This window comes from Phyllostomus discolor, chromosome 4 (assembly GCF_004126475.2).
Source record: "Phyllostomus discolor isolate MPI-MPIP mPhyDis1 chromosome 4, mPhyDis1.pri.v3, whole genome shotgun sequence".
Classification (NCBI taxonomy): Eukaryota; Metazoa; Chordata; class Mammalia; order Chiroptera; family Phyllostomidae; genus Phyllostomus; species Phyllostomus discolor.
In genome coordinates, this window is record NC_040906.2 from 32,959,731 (window position 1) to 32,979,514 (window position 19,784).

General features: G+C 39.4%; 2 protein-coding genes across 5 annotated transcripts in view; one reads left to right on the top strand and one right to left on the bottom strand.

The window, feature by feature from the left end:
• DNAH7 (dynein axonemal heavy chain 7) overlaps positions 1-9,282 on the top strand; it is a 229,811-nt gene extending 220,529 nt beyond the window's left edge. For 2 of the 3 annotated variants that reach the window (XM_036023150.1, XM_036023152.1), the window contains 2 exons: positions 6,501-6,604; positions 8,742-9,282. In XM_036023150.1, coding sequence (XP_035879043.1) covers positions 6,501-6,604; positions 8,742-8,948 — 311 coding nt within the window. In that variant the 3' untranslated portion in view covers positions 8,949-9,282. The remainder of the gene's footprint in view (positions 1-6,500; positions 6,605-8,741) is intronic. The other variant, XM_036023151.1, reaches the window with a different exon arrangement.
• A 13-nt stretch (positions 9,283-9,295) lies between these two features.
• SLC39A10 (solute carrier family 39 member 10) overlaps positions 9,296-19,784 on the bottom strand; it is a 48,590-nt gene continuing 38,101 nt past the window's right edge. For both annotated transcript variants that reach the window (XM_028508678.2, XM_028508679.2), the window contains 2 exons: positions 15,888-16,078; positions 9,296-11,924 (listed from right to left, as the gene is read on the bottom strand). In XM_028508678.2, coding sequence (XP_028364479.1) covers positions 11,766-11,924; positions 15,888-16,078 — 350 coding nt within the window. In that variant the 3' untranslated portion in view covers positions 9,296-11,765. The remainder of the gene's footprint in view (positions 11,925-15,887; positions 16,079-19,784) is intronic.

Genomic DNA, 19,784 nt, shown 5'->3' on the forward strand with positions numbered 1-19,784 from the left:
ACAAATCCCATGAACTCTCTTCTTTCTTCATCTTAACTTCTGGGTAGTTTTTACTAGTTGACGACTTCCTCTTTCTAGAGACATTCTTCTCCCTTTATTTCCAAACATCACCCTCTCTCAATTTTCCTTTTCTCTGGGGATGCGGTCATGCTTGTTTGCTAGCTTATCCTCCTCAAGATATTGGGGTCCCAAAGGGCTCAGTCCTGGGACCGGTTCTCTTTTCTACTTGTATCTTCTCCCCCAAATGACCTCATACTTTATGTTTCATTATCTCTGGCTGATACCTACCAGATTTAAATGTCCAGTCTAGATTTTTCCTCTAAGATCCAGACCTCTACATCCAACTGCCTAACCAGCTCTGCCATCCAGCCAGAGATCCAGGAGTCCTCATTCTTCTGCTGCCACATACACTCACATCAAAAGCAGTTGCTTGTCCACAGGCCGACTGACACCACCATTTGTATCGCGATTCTTCTACTCTAGAGTTTTATCTTGTCTCCTTACTAGTGCCATTATACACTTACATATTTCATTTATACCAAAGTCACAGGAAGTTTTTAAAAGTGTAAACAGACTATGTCACCACTAAGCCCCCATTGAAAACTCAGACAACTAAATAAGTTAATAATGACATTTCACCCTTTGTAGTTAGAGTGAAATCTAGACCCCTTATCATGACTATAGGCCAGGCATGTTCTAGTCACTGTCTACGTGTAGGAGCTCATCATGTGCCACTACACTCAGGTCACACTGACCCTCCGACAGTTCCTGGAACACCTCATAAAGTCAAAATATACCAAGAAAGATATATAATTTGGTTCAAACTCAGTATTCGGAAAGGGGGAGAGGAGTGTTTAAGTTGGGTAAGAGCAAGTTAACAAGGGTACCGAGTGTCTCTTATCACCACAGGTTTCCAGAAACTGCCCAGCTCTTTACATGTAATCTCCATTGTAATCCCACGGCACAGATACTGCTGCTGTCCCCATTACACGGAGGTGGACACTAAGGCTCAGAAAGGATCAAGAACTTGACCAAGGTCTCACAGCTAGTCATTGGCAAGGCTGAGAGTCAAATGCCAGGCTGTCTGTTTCTCGTGCTTAGCTAGTTGCTTTCTCTAGGGCCTAACTGAGCATTTCTATAGAAGTTTGAAAACAGCATCACATTTCTAAGGAAAGTTTTCTGGAAGAAGCTATGGCTGATTTTTATTCAATTCAGATGCAAATTTTTTTTAAATTTTCCTTATCTCATTATCAAGAAGCAGAAGATGGCATTTGGATTAAAAGCCAAGTATTAATGATGATCACCAGCTATATATTTTTGAACTCAGTTTAAAGACAGAATTTATAAAACCACTGACTAAAGTTTATGAACTAACTAATATCTACGATCAAACTATTGAATTCCCAATCATTATACACAAAACTTTGAGTACAGGATAATTGGCATTTCTTTTTACAATGATTTATTAATTTAACCCACAAATGCTCTTATTAAAGATTCAGGAACTTCCAGTCAATACGGAGGCATAGGTAGACACGCTGTGCATTTTCATACAACAAAAAGGAGAACAACAAGTTTAAAAACAAAAAACAACGAGAACTGACAGAAAATCAAACTGTATGGAAGTCTGACAACCAAGGAATTAAAGAAGAAACATTCATCCAGACTGGTAGGAGGGGTGGAGGCAGGCAGCTGGGCGAAGAGGACTTGCAGCAAGGTGGTGGCTAGTGGACCCGGCGAGGTGGCAGATTGTGAACTGGGCAGTCCCACATTTGCATGCAGATAAACCAGGAGGAACAACTGGGGAGCAGGACAGACTGCACAACCCAAGGCCCCAGCATGGGAAAATAAAGCCTCAAACCACTGACTGAAAACACCTGTGGGAGTTGAGTTGCAGGGAGAAGCTTTCAGCCTCACAGGAGAATTTTGTTGGAGAGATCCACAGGGACCTAGAATGTACACAAGCCCACACACCCAGGAATCAGCACCAGAAGGGCCCAATTTGTTTGTGGGTAGTGGGAGAAGTGACTGAAAGCCAGTAGAGGGCCAGGCAAGTGGCATTGTTCCCTCTCAGACCCCTCCCCCACATACAGCATCACAACACAGTGATGTGGGTTGCCCCACCCTAGCAAATACCTATGGTTCCACCCCTTACTACGTAACAGGTGTGCTGAGACAAAACAAAGGGAGGCTCAAAGGAATGAACAGATCAAAGCTCCAGAAAAAATACAGCTAAGTGATAAAGAGATAGCCAACCTATCAGATGCAGAATTCAAAACACTGGTAATCTGAATGCTCACAGAAATGGTTGAGTATTGTCACAAAATAGAGGAAAAGTGAGGGCTAAAGAAAAGTGAAATAAAGGAAAATGTACAGGGAACCAACAGTGACAGGAAGGAAACCGGGGCTCAAATTGACGATTTGGACCAGAAGGAAGAAATGAACATTCAACCAGAACAGAATGAAGAAACAAGAATTCAAAAAAATGAGGAGAGGCTATAGGAACCACTGGGACAACTTTAAATATTCCAACATCTGAATCATAGGAGTGCCAGAAGAAGAGGAAGAGCAAGAAATTCAAAACTTATTTGAAAACGTAATTAAGGAACTTCCCTAATCTGGCACAGGAAATAGACTTCCAGGAAGTTCAGAGAGTCCCAAAGAAGCTGGATCCATGGAGGAACACACCAAGGCACATCATGATTACATTACACAAGATTAAAGAGAAGGAAAGAATCTTAAAAGCAGCAAGAGAAATGGAAGGAGTTACCTACAAAGGAGTGCCCATAAGACTATCAGCTGATTTCTCAAAAGAAACCTTACAGGCAATAAGGGGTGTTGGAAAGAGGTGTTCCAAGTCATGAAACGCAAGGACCTACATTCAAGACTACTCTATCCAACAAAGCTGTCATTCAGAATGGAAGGGCAGATAAAGTGCTTCCCAGATAAGTCCAAGTTAAAGGAGTTCATCATCACCAAGCCCCTATTATATGAAATGTTAAAGGGACTCACCTAAGAAAAAGAAGATAAAAAATACAAACACTAAAATGACAACAAACTCACAACTATCAACAATTGAATAAAAAATACAAAAACAAAAACAAACTAAGCAAACACAGAAATGAAGATCACATGGTTATCAGCAAGGAGGGGGAGGAAGGAATGGGGGAAAAGGTACGGGGAGTAAGAAGCATAAATGGTAGATACAAAATAGACAGGGGAAGGTTAAGAATAGTATAGGACATTGAGGAGCCAAAGAACTTTTATGTATGACCCATGGATATGAACTAAGTTGGGGAAATGTGGGTGGGAGTTAGGGTGCAGGGTGGGGGGGAATAAAGGGGGTGAATGGGACAACTATAATGGCATAATCAAGAAAATAAATTTTTAAAAGATTCACATTTATTAAAGGACAAAATTTTTTGAAAATAGTGGAGCCAGGTGTAAAGCACAACTTACTTCAAGACTGATAAAGACCATTTAGTGTTCCAAGATTGCACAATAGAGTGACCATCGGTTGAATAAACTATTTTACTAAGTCCCATAGTGTCAGCTCAGGTTTGATCTATACAGCTCATATTCACTGAATCATGGATTTTATTGTTTCATATACACACAAACACACACATAGACATTTTCACCAACACACACAGATATTCACAACTTAACCTTTTTGTATTCTAGTTCTTTCCTTCCTACTTAGCTAATTACCATAAATAAAATAAGATTCCATGGAACAGTTTGGAGCAACTGCCTTTTTCGAAGGAGCAGCTTTCTCACGGGGCCCTGATGGGAGGAACACGGACCCTGGAGAACAGCTGGGGCAGAAACGCAGTTCGTCTTCATCCCCTCTTCACTCCTCCAGCCTGTCTCCTTTACACACACTTCAGTACCCGCCTGTTTCTGGTCCGGGGCTCATAACAATGCCCGCCTTATTTACCTACGATTAAATTAAACATCATGAAAAGGCCACTTTTAACGTGACTCAAAGTGACCACACAGCGCCACTGTAGATCTACCCAGATCTGGCATCATTCATTCTAGATGTTTGCCTATGATTCCTTGTGTCTGCATGGCTGAGTACTAGTCGGTGACTCACAATCATCGGTGGAGAGCACTGAGTGGGAAGGGAGGCAGGAAAGAGTGAAGTGAGGGCCTCGGAGAAGCCGCAGCTGATACTGTGTGCTGACCACATCTCACAGATGGCAAAGGTGTGACTCAGGGTAGGAGAGGCTGTGAACCAGGAGCCAGTTAACATCCACCTGTGGCTTTGGAGCTTGTGTTTCCATAAAGCCCTTATTAACCATGAGAAATAAAAACGTATGTGAAGATGCCCATCACATTTCCTATTAAACTTACTGGTTGGGAGGGAATGTTTATCCCTACTGCCACTTTTCTTCAGTATTGAAATGAACTCTTCTGTTTACTGTATGTGACATTAGCTTCCTTTACCATGTGAGGGACAGATCATCTAATTGGTTAGTGCCAGAGATTTACTGGGCTGTGCACACCTGCCAGCCAGGCCAGGGTACTAAATGGCTCTCCTGGACACGTCTGCAGAGGCTCCTCTGTTTTTCCTCTTCCCACCTGTTAGTGTGGCCAGGTGGGGAAGGTAGCTCCTAGGGTGTGATTGCTCTTCCTCAGGTGGGTCCACTCCCTGCATTGCCCCAGACTCAAGACACATTTTGCGATTCAGCTTTACTAGAGTAATGATTGTGGAGCTATTGGACGAGTGCTTTGCTAATTAATAAAACATTTTATTCCAACTATTCTTTCCATTGGTTAAGCTGTAGAGAAGAGAAAGTGTAAGTGTGCCTCCCCATCCCCAGCGCATCCATCATTGAATTATCTGCCTGTGGTTTTTTACTGTGAACTACAGTCAGGCACCCTATAACAACGTTTAGGTCAATGACGTAATGCTCACAGGACGATGGTCCCAAAAGTCCCGTAAGATTGTAATAAAGCTGAACATTGCCTATGGCCTAGTGACGCCATAGCTGTCATGACACCTTAGCACCATGTTACGTGTTTGTGGTGAGGCTGGGGGAAACAAGCCCGCACCATCAGCCATATAAAAGTACAGCACAGCACCTGCAGTAGGTAGTGTCGGCTAATAAACTGTTACTCGCTTGCATGTTTACGATCCTTTCCATCATTACTTTAGAATGTACTCTTTCTGCCTCTATTTTAAAGGTTTGCTGTGCAACAAATGGGGCGTTCTGCTGGCAGCAGTCTCATACATCTCATGTTTGCCACATCTGTTGACTGCATCATTTTCTCTTGTGCTTGACTTAATCTTGCGTTGTTTTTATACAGATGGGCTTGTAGCCTAAGGCTGTACCATACAGCTTAGGTGTGTAGTAGGCTTCACCATCTGGGTTCTTATGGGTGCACTGTGATGTTTGCAGAGCGATGAAGTTGCTTAATGACAAAATTGCCTAATCACACCTTTCTCAGTGTTTTCCTGTCCTTAAGTGGTGCATGACTATATAATTAAAATGAAATAAAACTAAAAATCCCCTGGTCAACACTAGCCATGTTTCAGGCGTTTGATAGCCAGTGGTTACCAGATTGGAGAGCACAGATGTGGAACCTTAGCATCATTGCCAGAAGTCCTACTGGACAGCACTGCCAAGTGGATTTTCAGATACTACTTCACCAAGTGCTTTCTCCAGTATTAGCTGACTTGATCTTACAACTGTACAAGGTAGACAAAGCAGGCATTACTGTGTTACAAAGGTTTCCCAGCTGTTCTCCAGATGACAAAGCAAGTCTAAAGTTAAATGAATTGCTCAAGATCACACGGCAAATAAGAAAGTAAAATTTAGGTCTAAGTTCCACATTGCTTCATGTAACATCTGTGCAAGTATACAATGAACGTTTGCAAGTGTAGATCCCCGTGTTCAAGTTATGAGGCTTTTCACACATGGACAGACGGAGAAAGTGACTGGGTTTTATTGACTTCCTCAGTTGTGTTCGTGAGCTGTTCACCTCTACATCCTATTCTAGAGGGAGTCCCTCCATGTGTCTCTCCTTGGAGTGAGAGCAAACCCTGAAAGGGAGGGGAATTTAACTCGCGTAACATCAGTCTGCAGAGGGTGTTTGTTCACTTGCTGCCCAGAAGTCACTGGATCCTTACAGTTGCACAAAGAACTGCCGTTGCAGATTTCATGGCCTCTGACATTATAATCATTGTCCAATTAAAAATATCAATCTAATCCTGTTCATACAAACTGGTAACTTCCCACAGGCTAAATTTCCTCTCTTGTCTTCCATGTTTAATTATACTATTGAATTAATTGACTTGGGAAAGTACAGATATTCTTGAAATACGGGTGTGAAGACAAAACACTCAGAACACTGCTTTTCCTTTTAGAATAAGCCTTAGGCTGCTGACCTAGTCCAACCAGTACAACATTCATCCATAGGAAGTTCGGATTCAGAACTCAGTGAATTCAGATATTTAAAGGGTTGCATTAACCTGCTTCTTTTATATTTAGGTGTTTTCATTCATGGATTATTTCTGGATGGAGCTTCCTGGAATAGAAAGATGAAGAAACTTGCCGAATCACATCCCAAAATTCTTTATGATACAATGCCTGTGGTTAGTATTTTCTAAGGGTATTATATATAGATGGGGGGTTATTTTACATGCACACACACGTATATACAGTCAAATCTTGTTATTCACAGTAGTTATATTTCATAGAGTTGTTGCCAACTTTGAATTAGTGAATGCTGAAACATCGCTCCTAGAAAAGCAAGCTCAGTTTTGTTAAGTGATCAATACATGACCTTCATTTGTGTTTCTGTTTAAAGGCACCTTACTTATGACCCCTTAACATTGAACCCGTGGACACCAGCATTGCAACTCATGCCTTAACGAAGCTTACAGTGTTTTCCCCATCGGGCACCTCGCAGCTCTCTTGCCCTTAAGGAACACTAGGTAGCCCCTCAGCACTGTACATGGGGGCCCGTTTCAGAGAAGTCACCACCAACAAAGAACCACCAAAGTGTTTTAAACTTGGCATTTAATGAACTATCAAAAGGATATTTGTTTACTTATGAGATGAAACAAAGTCAGAATGTCATAGGTTCAGCTTCAGCTGCGAATGTGCTTTCTGGTGACTCACATTTTTTGCTCTCGGAGGATGCCTGCAAATGACCATGAAAATGCAGAGTACTGACTGATCACAAATACACTGAAATGCTGGGCACATCTGCATACACAGAACCCAGGAGTAATGAGGATCAGCTGTATATAAGTAACCACACACACTTTCTATCATGTATTTTTTCATACATTAAACTTGACCTAAAAGTGTGAAATTTACAGGTTAGATTACTATATGAAAACCACCCACATAAAAAGTTAAGTTCTCTAGGCACCTATCTTCAACGTGGGCAGACCAAACTATGTAAATATGAAGCTTCCATCTGTTGCTGTATCATGAGAAAATGGCTACATAGACTTTCCCACAATTGAACAACCTGGGATGGTGGTAAAATAGAGGCTGTAAATTTACCTGCAGTGTTTGTGGGGCACTGGGAACAGCTCAGGCAAAAATCCTTCAGAGCCTCTCCAACAGGTAAAGCGACCTGCTGACAGCCAATTACAAGAAATCAGCTAAGATACTGTGGGCAGAGAAAGTCTCAAAGATGAGACCCAAATTGAAAGTCACAAGGACAAATGTGCAATTTCAGGAGTTGATTGGTATTGAATTTTTTTCCTTTCACATGGAAACTTTTAAGTTGCAGTGAATAGAAGGAATTTATATGTGGATGATTCTCCTGAATAAGTCACTTAGTAAGAAAAATCTACTCTCGGAGGAAATGAAATACATCCAACTCCAGTGCTCTAAGTCCTAATACTCAACTATATCTGAAAATATGTTTTACGATCCTCCCTCCCCCTTATAATAATCTGGATTCCACAATTACGTACGGAAAGACTGGTACGCTTATTAGCTCCTTCATATAATTTGTATTTTGACCTGTAAAACCTAGAACTCTGAGGAATGGGTCTGCCAAGTCCTGCCACCTCAAAGGTTGTAACTATTGACAGAAAAAATGAATTCAATTAAATTCTATAAACATTATTTCATCTTTGATGATAGTTTGTTCTTTACTCATATTCAGAGATCACCTTGCCCCTAAATCTGATTTTTGAAATTGGTGAGGTTTAATAATGCTTACCATTCAATAATGCTTACCATTTATAGAGTCAGCCACATTTGTGGTGACTTTATAAAAACAATGTGGGTGTATTGGATATGTATGATATTTATAATAGCAACTTTAAAATATTCACCTAAAATGAGGTGATCTAATTCTACCATCATTGATAAAAATCCTTTCAGAATATTTTGGGGTTGGCCTCTAACTAATTAGGCAACATGATTTTGAGTATCATTGGTGGCAGTTTTCTCCTTTCAAGTATATCTGACTTGTCTGTAAGCACCAGAAGTCGTCCCCAGGTAAGTGTGGTGGAGAGGTGATAGACAGTTAATATGCTTTTTGACAGAGTGGGTCAAAATAACTTTTTAAAAATCATTTAGTTTCTAAACTTGTTCTGAAGATAGCTGGAGAGCTCTAAAAATGTTCTGATGGCAGTACTGCTGACAAAAGTAAAAACTATTTGGGCCACAGAAATTTGCAGATATAACCAACTTTAACAATACTGCCTGAATGTTCAAACACAACAGCTTTGACTTAAAGAAGTTTTACACTCTTTCTTCCAGATGTGGCTAAAGCCCTGTAAGAGGATAGACATACCAAAACGACCAAGCTATGTGGCTCCGCTGTACAAGACAAGCGAGCGGAGGGGAACACTGTCCACCACGGGCCATTCCACGAACTTTGTGATCGCCATGACCCTGCCCTCTGACCAGCCCAAGGAGCACTGGATCGGACGGGGCGTGGCGCTGTTATGTCAGCTTAACTCATGATCGGGAGATACCGTTTCCCTGCTCCTATTTCTTGTTACACGATTAAGTAGAAGATATATTTAATTTTTTAAAGTTTAGTTTAAATCAATTTGACTAAAGTTATACTTACTCATAAATTTATTAACGTGCAGATGCAGCCTGTGTTTAAAAGGATCCATTCTTCAGTATAAGGAAAGGTCCTGAAATAAAGATTACACTAAAGGGAACACACTGGTATATTCGTTCTTCTTTAATAACTTTATTTTGGGAGAGTTCCATAAGCATTAGGAACATACATAAAATGACACACCACTGTTGACAATGAAAAAAAACAGCATTTGATCATTTCCAGCTTTATAAATTTTAAAAAAAATGATTCAGTTATAACAACAACAACAAAAAAGTTTAGCTATTTTAGCAAGTATCACCTTGCAGGACCATAATCACATTTAAGCCACTGACTTATTGTTAATGGAAAAAATTCACACTGCATCTAGTTACTATAGTATTTCTAAGCATAATCACAGCTGATTGAATGCAATGTGATATACACCAAATTTCATATGGATGTCACACAGTGACAGCATTGTACAAGTAACAGTAATGAACTCCAACAAACACATGTTAAAGTGGACTGGTCACGCTAAATGGAATGTTGGAGCCAAACAGAAATGTAGTGGAATTCAGATTGTCTGGTAAGACTTGAAATCATACACTAGAATGATGTGAAAAGTAAATACTGGTGGAACCCTAACAAAATACTAGCAGCAACTGGTACAGCCTTCTTAAAAAGTTAAAAAGATCCAGCAAATAAAGATAATACCATTTTTGAAAAAATCTAAAACTATATATACTTCAGTATAACCTATTCACTTTAAATCAGGAGTTTAAAACTTGGAGTGTATTCCAGCTGTTGCTTTTCATAAAAGTTTTTAAATTAAGCAGATTTAATAATGGTGGAATGCAGAATCCGATTTGGATACAAAACCCAAAAATGAACTCTAAATGTATCTTGGTTCAAAAGCAAGACCCTTGAATCACTTGAATTTGGCAGTACTAAATAAAATACCAGCACCGTTTAGCTCGGTTGCTCGAAGGCCAAGCAATGAGATGAGGACTGTCCTAATTCAGTGCCCAATGCTGAAAATACTCTACGTACAAAACTCCTGCTTGTTACAGGAGACCATGGAGAAAGCCAGAAATAACTTTCCAAATTCAGGCATAAATTAATAAAAAGACCTAAACTCCCTCACTCACAGGATAAAGAAGAAACACTGGCAATACTCCATTAACACTTGGATGCACGTGCTGCTCTCAAAGTTTTGTTTTGTGTTTTAAAGTTACGGAGTAAGATGAAAGAAACATGGGAAAGGAAGAGGACTAAATGAAAACATTACAATGGAATGGAGATAGTTTGGCTCTTCAGTATTTGAACAGTAAGATGTTTAAAGCAGCTACACTGGTAGCCAAGCAGGTTAAAAGAAAGCTGCCTGCACAGTTGAAATACAGTTTACCTGCATGAATGAAGACCATGTGGCACAACGTGTAAACGGAAAGCTACATGCATCGACTGGGCTACAAATCATTAGGTCAAAATTCAGAATAAACATGGCTTGCACTTCTCACAAATCAACCACAATTACGGTAGGAGAACAGGGCACTAAAAAAGAGACTAATCCCTGTTAGGCACTAACAGCATATCTTGGCACAAAATGATCAAGTGATTTCAGCTGAGTAAGTTAAATATGTCTTCCAAGTCACTTGGTGCTATGACAGCCAGTGTCAGCGGAGATCACAGCATGACTGTTTGCACGCTTCATGCACAGATCACGGACACGGCCCACATGGGTCACTGCCAGCCACAGCGTGGTCCCAGGGCCAGCTGCTAAAGCGATAAGCACATTGAGAACTTAAATTTCCCAAGTAACTAGTTAGTATTGTTAAAGTAGGAAAATTGAATATTTAGACCATGTTTGGGTTCTTCATGTCTCTGAAATCTTCTAAAGGACTACATTTTTAGTAACAAAAGAACCATCTTACCACATGCTCCAACCTCCTATCCCCACCAAAAAACCCAAAACAAAACAAAAATTAAAACAAAACAAAACAAAACAAAAACCCAACACCAAGTATAATATTATGAAAAGAACCATTATGAATCTTTCATTAAACTGAAGCTCACACAAACATACAACCACAAATTTCAGTAGTTTAGGCTGCAAGTTTAAACACTATGCAAATATATACAAAAATAGTAACTCTAGATTCAAGAATAAGGGCTTTCCCCAATGCTAAATTCATACTCTAATGCAGCCTGAGCTTTCCCTCTAGGTCCTATAGTCTACTTTATTCAATTTCAAAGTCATCAAGTTGATCCCTATTACCATATGTATATATGTAGCTGAATTAAAGGACACTACAAGTCATTTTTAGCACAAAGAAAAGTCTGCCAAAGTCCATTTAAAATATTTTTAAAGTTTAAGTGATTTTTTTGGTTCAATTTCTATTTCTGCATAGCCACAGAAGTTTCTACTAATAAAGAGACTACGTTAGTGTTTTATATGATTCTTTTTTTCAAAGTCTTAAACCTATACCAACATTGTTTCATGGAATCCCATTTTCTCCTTTCTATATCACAAGCTTTACATGTTTTAAAAAGCCCCCTTCACACAGGGAAAGCAGTACTGAGCACCAGTCTTGGGGGCAGGCTCAAATCTATGGAACTGGTAAGTAGTGCAAGCCACTGACTTTTCTTTGAGCGATGCGCATACAGTACGAGGAACAGATGCAAAGCTGCACAGTAACATTCTCGTAATCAACAGTGATCACTGGGAATGGTCAGAACTGGAAGTCGAACACAATTTTGTCTTCATAGAGGGCAATCACCAGCATGATGGCAAATCCAAACAGCAATCCTAAATTCTGCAGAATGAACTGCCCCACTGGCCAGAAGCCGTGTTCTTCATTGTCGCCGTCACCATGCAACATTTCTGGAAGCTGGGGGAAAGCCACACAGGTATTTACAAGCAATTTTGTACAATATTCTGCTCAAATTTTTTTACACATTTTCGTACTTAAGAATAATGACGAAAGCATAGCTACAAATAAAATAATTATTTTATTGAACACAGTGCTAACTATAACATATTTTAGTCAAGCACTGAGGAAGAAATTTTATGCTCTAGCTCTGTACTACGTAAATATGAACTCTGTTCCCTCTTCGTTCTCCAACAAATGCACATTATACATGTTAGTCATTTTTAAAAGTTACTTACTACCCACCAACTTTAGCAATTGACATTTACTTTATACTAAAGTACAAGACAACTAATTATTGCTAATACAACTCTTAGAAAAGAATACCACAAATCCCACACTTACCATCTAAATTAAACTCAGTGAGAAAGTAAGATTTCCTTTGGGAATATCTAATTTAAAACAGTATCATTTCTTTACCCTTTACCATCTAAAATTCTAATTTCCACCTGCCCGTGACAGCAAGGATAGACATTTACAGACAATTCAAAATTGGTGTTACTATGCCCTTAAGTAGCATTGTTTTCCTTCCAATGACAGACACAGAAAACAGTGTATCAGTGCCAGCCAGCCTAACTGCTGCCAAGTTGCGCACACCGCATGTACAGTGCACTCTATTTTCTTAACAGTGATACAACTTTAAATATTCAAAAGTCTCCAATATCTGTAAAGCAACAGTACATTGAAAAGTTTATAGTTCAACTTCCACAGCATAAGCATATGTATGCTGTTACATTTAAGAATAATTCATGGGTCAAACTATAAAATGTAAATCTTTATCTAAGTCAATTAGATCTGTGGAAGCAGAAATCCTTGTGCATTAATAATGCCATATTCTTTCTACCCAAACTTAATCAAAACTGTGAAAGAACCGCTGCTTCCAATGTTCACTTTCACTTTTCTGTCTGCTGTTTCCACAATGAATATCTATAAAAGATGGCAGTTACACCACTCTTTTAATCACTAAGCTTTACTCCATACAATATCTTGGTGCTTTGAGGTTTAGGGAGCAGAAACGTAGTGTTATGTACGTCACACCTGCCTAAGAAGAAACACCATTATTTATTAATTAATGAATATAATTAGTCCGACTCCCGTGCTGACGGTGCTATTTAACAGTCTCCCGAGGGTCCGATTTAAGAACTGCTCCATGCTGGCCGCCTGTTCTGCTCACAGGTCTGTGGCAGAAGCATAGATAGCATCAGCTCATGGAGGCTACTGTTCCTGTCCAGCAGCGTTAAGTAGCTGCGTCAGGAAGCCCTGCAAATGGTACAGCTGAATACGTGTGATGGAGACTAGACTATCCACAGCACCTAAATATTTACTTCCTAACCCTTTACAAAAAGCTTGCCAAGCCCTGGATTAAGACAAACCGGCAACTTCCTCCATATGATTCTAGTAAGAAAACTACTTTATTATATCTTTTCTCCCTATTTCCCCCAAGTTTTTATTGTTAGAAGAACCTTTAACCCTGATATTCTTTAACAGGATGTTTGACAGAAGCATCTCCTCTGATACGTGTACACGGCAGGCAGAGCAGGGACGTGCCTTCCCTACCCAACTCCACCCTGAACGCCGACACCCATGTGGTTTGTCACGGCCGCAGCCAGGCGCCGGCCAGCGCATGCGGCCACACTTGTTAAGACGCACCCATGCTGCTCACAGGTCAGTGAGAAGCTGTGTGCAAGGCCGCCTAAAACCAGATGCCTCCATCTGGACATCCTGAAGGCAACTCAATCTGGAACTGTTGGTACTATTGCTATCTTATTAAATGACTACAAATCAATAAAAACTTCCTCTCTACATCCAAAGTGGTCTTTGTAAAACAAAAATGTGAGCATGTCATTGTTGCTTAAACCTTTGAATGGCTCTCCAAAATTTATACGATAAACTCTCTTTTCAGGCCCTGGCTGGCGTAGCTCAGTGGATTGAGCGTGGGCTGGGAACCAAAGTGTCCCAGGTTCAATTCCCAGCAAGGGTACATTCCTGGGTTGCAGGCCAGAACCCCCAGCAACCGCACATTGATGTTTCTCTCTCTCTCTCCCTCTCTCTCTCTCTCTCTCTCTCCCCCCCCCGTCCTTTCCCTCTCTAAAAATAAATAAATAAAATAAAATAAATAAAATCTTAAAAAAAAAAAAAAGAAAATCTTTAAAAAAAGACACTTGTAAAAAAACTAACAGGAATTATCAGCTAATAAATATACCATGAGATGAGATTATTTAAAGGGTTTTCACCACCATTTAGAGATCAGGGAGAGAAGGAGGGTGCAGGAAAAGCGACTGAGAAAGAAAGGCCAGAAAGGCGGGCGCCCAGAGGCAGAGGCAGTGGCAGCGGCAGTGGCAGCGGCAGCACAGAAACCAGCTGACAAAGCATCTCAGAAGGGATGTCCGACAGGCTGCCCAATGCTGCGGTCAGGGCAGGAAGATGAACCCAGCGGGGGCTGTGGTGGTTGGTCACCCTGACAAAGGCCATCTGGCAAGGCAGTCGGGGAGAAAACCTGATGAGGCCAGATTCCAGGGAGAGAGGATTAAAAACAAGAGTGATTTGCTCTCGAGGAAGAGAACAGGATGACAGCTAAAATGGAAACTGGAGTTAAGAAAGGTCCACCTCCCCCTCCTTTTTGAGAAGGTTTACATGTTGACAGGAACGATCCAGCAGACAGGGAAAAATGAACAATGCAGAAGGAGAGGGGGCAATCTAAGGGAGTTAGCACGAGGGGCAAGTTCTAGGGGAAGGTCTGTCTGAAGGCCTTAGGTAGTAACACAGACATTTCTCCAGAGTAGCAGGGAAGTCAGTGAGCAGGCAGAGGTGCAGGGAGATGAAGTAGAAATGGTGACAAGAACTCAGGGGAGGTTGTCTTGAGGCTTCAGTTCTCTCCATGGAGCAGGAAGCAAAGCTATCAGCTGAGCACGGGGTTAGGAAATGAGGTGTCAGAGGTCTACGAAGAGAGAGGGACAGTAGGTAAAACATATGACTGTCTACCCACTATGCTATACACCTGAAGCCAATACAAAGGAACACTGCCAGTAAACTGACACTGAAAAATAAAAAATAAAATATATAGGAATAAAAAGAGAGGGGGGAAATATGCCTACTTCCAGATACAGAAATACAAGTAATTTTTATTTTTTTGTTCCTATTTTCTAACCTTTCTGTAACAAAGAGGCATTAATTCTATAACTAAAAATTTAGGATGTAACACTAACTGGTGTGGCGTGGCTCAGCTGGCTGGCTGTCATTCTGCAAAGTGAAAGGTCGCCTGTTTGATTCTTGGTCAGGGCGCTGGCCTAGGTTGTGGATTTGGTCCTGGTTGGGGCACCTGTGAGAGGCAACCAGCTGATGTTTCTCACATCAATGTTTCTCTCCCTCTCTTCCTCCCTCCCTTCCCTTCTCTCTAAAAGATAAATAAGTGAAATCCTTTAAAAATTTTAATTTATACAAACTTAGGATATATTTAGGATAAATTTTCCTAAATTTTTAGGAAAAATTTAATATTCCTTGGAATATAATTTTCTGCAGAAGACTGGCTTACCTAAGAGGTATTTCTTTCTTGTTTGCCATAAGGCAAGCTCAAATGACTCATTTTTGTAAACAATAACAAAACATTTCCATCATCTAATTACAAAGTCTTCAAAGCAGTATTAATAATCCTGTAATTATATCTCTAAATACCATTGATGATTACTTTGAATACTAACATCATTTGGTCAAAAATCTTCAGGATCTCAACTGGTTTTCAAAGGAATCTTTCTACCTAAATATCTTTCCCTAACAGATTATTTAGGATATCACGTATCTTTAAAATGGGTTATATGTATATATCTTTTAAAAAATTAGTCTTTCAAACCACAACCAAAGACTCCTTCCATTTCTGGAAGTTGTAGTCTATTTCAAGATTGAGCACAACAACATAAGCTGTCTCACCATGTCCACCAGGGCCACGTAGAGGAACATGCCGGCAGTGACGGCGAAGATCCAGAGGGTGATGTTGTTGGCGTACTGGCCCACCGCCGTGCCGATGAGCATGCCCACGTATGCCATCATGGCGGAGAGGAGGTTGTACACGATCGCTTGCTTTACGGTCATGCCTGCCTTAAGAAGAACTGCAAAATCACCTGCAGTTAAGACATAATGTGAGAGTTTTAAAACCATGAGATTTTTACAAACAAAATTAGGAAAACAATAAAAAAATTAAGAATGACATACGATAACCTTTAATAACTGGAACCTTATGAAAATTTATTTTTTACTTAGGAAATTAAGCCTTTATACACGTTAAAATCTGGGTGAATCTCAAAGGCGTGATGCTGGCATGATTTCATTTATATGATCGTCTAAAAAGATAAAACAACAGTGATGGAGAACATTCAATGGTCACCGGGGAGCAGGGGTGAGACAGGGGGACAACAATGAAAGAAGAGCATGAAGCAGTTTGCTAAGATGATGGAATTCTTATGTATCCTGATGGCGCTGGGGTCATACAAATCTCTGTGCATCTTAAAATTAAAATGTAAAATGTCAATTTCCCATTTTTATAAATGGGGAAAAAAATCACCAAAACCATAACACTGTTTTTTTTAATGAGCAACAATCAAAGCTCTGTCCTCTAATTTTTGCTTTTTTCAAAGGGAAATGGCCTAAGAAGAGGTAACACTCTTTTGAGTGTATTTTATCTTATGTTGTTTACAGTTATGTTTTCCCCCCAGAAAAACACTGCATCTTAATTCTGAAAATGCTTAACATGTAAAAAAAACAGTCTTCTAACTCATTTGTCTAAAGTTGGAACACTAGAAAAAAGGACTGCATATTGCACAGAACAGCAACTTTCAAAGACTGTGCGCAAGTACTGTTAAAACACGCAACACCTGACTATTGAGTGAGGGGCACTGACCTCTTTTCCCTTAGATTGTCAAATTCAAAAATCAGAGCAGCCAAATCAATAATAGTTATTGATGTGACTGAATCAAAACTGTACCTATTTTTTTTGTCAGATTGGCAAAAATTATATTTTTTTGGTGTGTCACAGAATTTTAGTAATTTATATGTGCCATGAGGTGAAAAAAAACTGAAAATTGCTGGCTTAGAGAGATGTTATTAGAAGAGCAAAATGTTGCCAAGAAAGTCTTGGAGCTAAAGGGTAAAAGGTAATAATTTTACTAATTGTAACAAACTTATAAAAAAAGATTGATTGATTGATTTATAGGGAAGGGAAGGAGAAAGAAAGGGGGGGCAACAGCGATGTGAGACGGAAACATCGATATGAGAGACAAACATCGACTGGTTAAGCGACCGAACCAGGACGGAGCCCACAACCCAGGCTTGTGCCCTGACTGGAATCAAACCAGCTGCGACTTTCTGCGTTGTGGAACATTGTTCAGCTGAGCCACACTGGTCAGGATCCAAACTATTTTTCTTTTAATTACTAAATATACAGACGTTCATTTAACTACTGAACATTTAGTATAGATGCAAGGTACCATGTAAAATTCAGGGGCTTGTTTCTTTCTCGTAAGAAGGGATCTTACATGACTAAAAACACATGACCTGCTAATGAAGTTATCAAATAAATTAGTGCAAGGCATTATTTTTCCATGTTCCAAGAAACTGCTACAAAGTACACACTGCAACATTATGTGGGATTATCTACCAACGGCTTCAAAATTGCTCTTCTCTGGTTTTCATCTAATATTATCTCCTTACATCTTTCCTACTCTGGTCCTAAATACTTAATTCTCCTGGGTGAGACCTGGAGTCAATATCAGCTTTTATCTCTTCTCTCCCCCAGAGTTTTAAGTTCCTCCAGCCTTTTTCTCAGCTTCCTTTAGACAAAGCTCCCTAACTTCTTCCCCTACAAATTTCTGGGCCATGTTTTCAATAATTCACCCACCAATTTTCCTAAAGGGGCAATTTCACTTAGCAGGAGAGTACATAATACAACATGAGAATACGGAAGTGCCTTTTTGGTTATAAAATACAGTGTTTCCTTTTATAATTTCAAAACAGGGTTTTAAAGGGAACATTATTTAATGCTCAATGAAAAAAGTATCACAGGCACAAACTATTCAAACTAGATGCCTTCCTTGGTATTATTAGATAGTGAGATGATTTACTTCATCCCTGAATGACAATCAAACAGCATGAATTAACTTATCAAGATGAATTAGTTTTAGTTGATACTATTTAGAGGAACCTTTAGGGTTCTCTATATACAGTACCATGTCATTTGCAAATAAAGACAGTTTTGCTTCTTCCTTTCCAATTTGGATGCCTTTTATGTCTTCGTGTCTGATTGCTGTGGCTAGGACTTCCAGTACTCTGCTGAATAAGAGTGATGAAAGTGGACATCCCTGTCTTGTTTCTGATCTTAAAAGAACACTTTTAATTATTCCCAGTAGAGCATGATGCTGGCTGTGGGTCTGTCACATATATGTGGCCTTTGTTATGTTGGGGCATGTTCCCTCTATTCCTGCTTTGCTGAGAGTTTTTATCATAAATGGGTGCTGGATTTTGTCAAATGCCTTTTCTGCATCTATTAATATGATCACAGGATTTTTATCCTTTACTTTGTTTATGTGGTGTATTGTGTTAATTGATTTGTGGATACTGATTGACCTTGCATCCAAGGAATAAATCCCACTTAATCATGGTGTTTGAACTTTTTAACATAGTTAATACTTTTTAAAATTGAGGTATAAATTACACACACAATTCCTTTTGGGGGGATGTAGTGTTCTATGAGTTTTGACAAAAGTACCTACCGTGTAACTATAGCTACCATCAAACTCGAGAGCTATTTCATCTCACCTTTCAAAACATTTACTCAGGCCATTCATTCCTAGGCAAACAGTGATCTGCTTTCTGTCCCTGTAGTTTGCCTTTTCCAGAACAGCATACAAATGAAATCATACAGTATGTAGTCTTTCGAGTCTAGAGTTTTTCACTTACAATAGGGTCATGACTCACCCATATTGCAGTTTATAAGAGTGTATCAGAAAGTCACTACTTTTTACTGTTAAGTAATAATTCATAGATGAACCAGAGTTTATTTACCCATTTACCAGCTAAAGAACATTTACGTTATTTCAAGGGTTCAGTAATTATGAATAAGTCACTGAACACATTCATAAACAGGTTTTTGTGTCAACATAAGTTTTCATTTCTTTTGTGTGGATACCTAGAAGTAGGATTTCTGGGTCATACACTAAGGATGCATTTCTAACCTTATAAGAAACTACAATCCCACCAACAATTTACAAGCATTATGGTTTTTCCACATCCCTTCCAGCCCAGGACATAACCAGCACCTGAAATTTCCTGTGTTTATCTGTTATCTACATAATCTCTTTAGTGAAAGGTCTAGTCAAGTCTTTTGGCCCATTTTTTGTTGAGTTGTTTTCTTATTATTAAGTTAAGAGGTCTTTAAATACCCAAAGTCTTTTATCAGATATATTTTCCAAATACTTTTTTCTTAGTCTGTGCCTTCTGTCATTTTATACATCTTTTGTACAGAGTTTTTAATTTTTATTAAGTCCATTTTATTACTTTTTTCCTTAATGAATGATTCTTCTCATGTACTATCAATTTGCCTAATCCAAGGACAAAGATTTTCTTATAAAAGTCTTACATGTAAAGATTTTACATTGAGACCAATAATACATTTTGAATTAATTTTTGTGTACAAGTTTGTTTGTTTTTATAAGCAGACATCCAATTATTGCAGAAACATTTGATGAAAAACTATCTGTCCTACATGGAATTTCCTTTGCACTTTTGTTGAAAATAAGCTACCATATACGTGAGGACTCTGTACTCTGTTTCCCT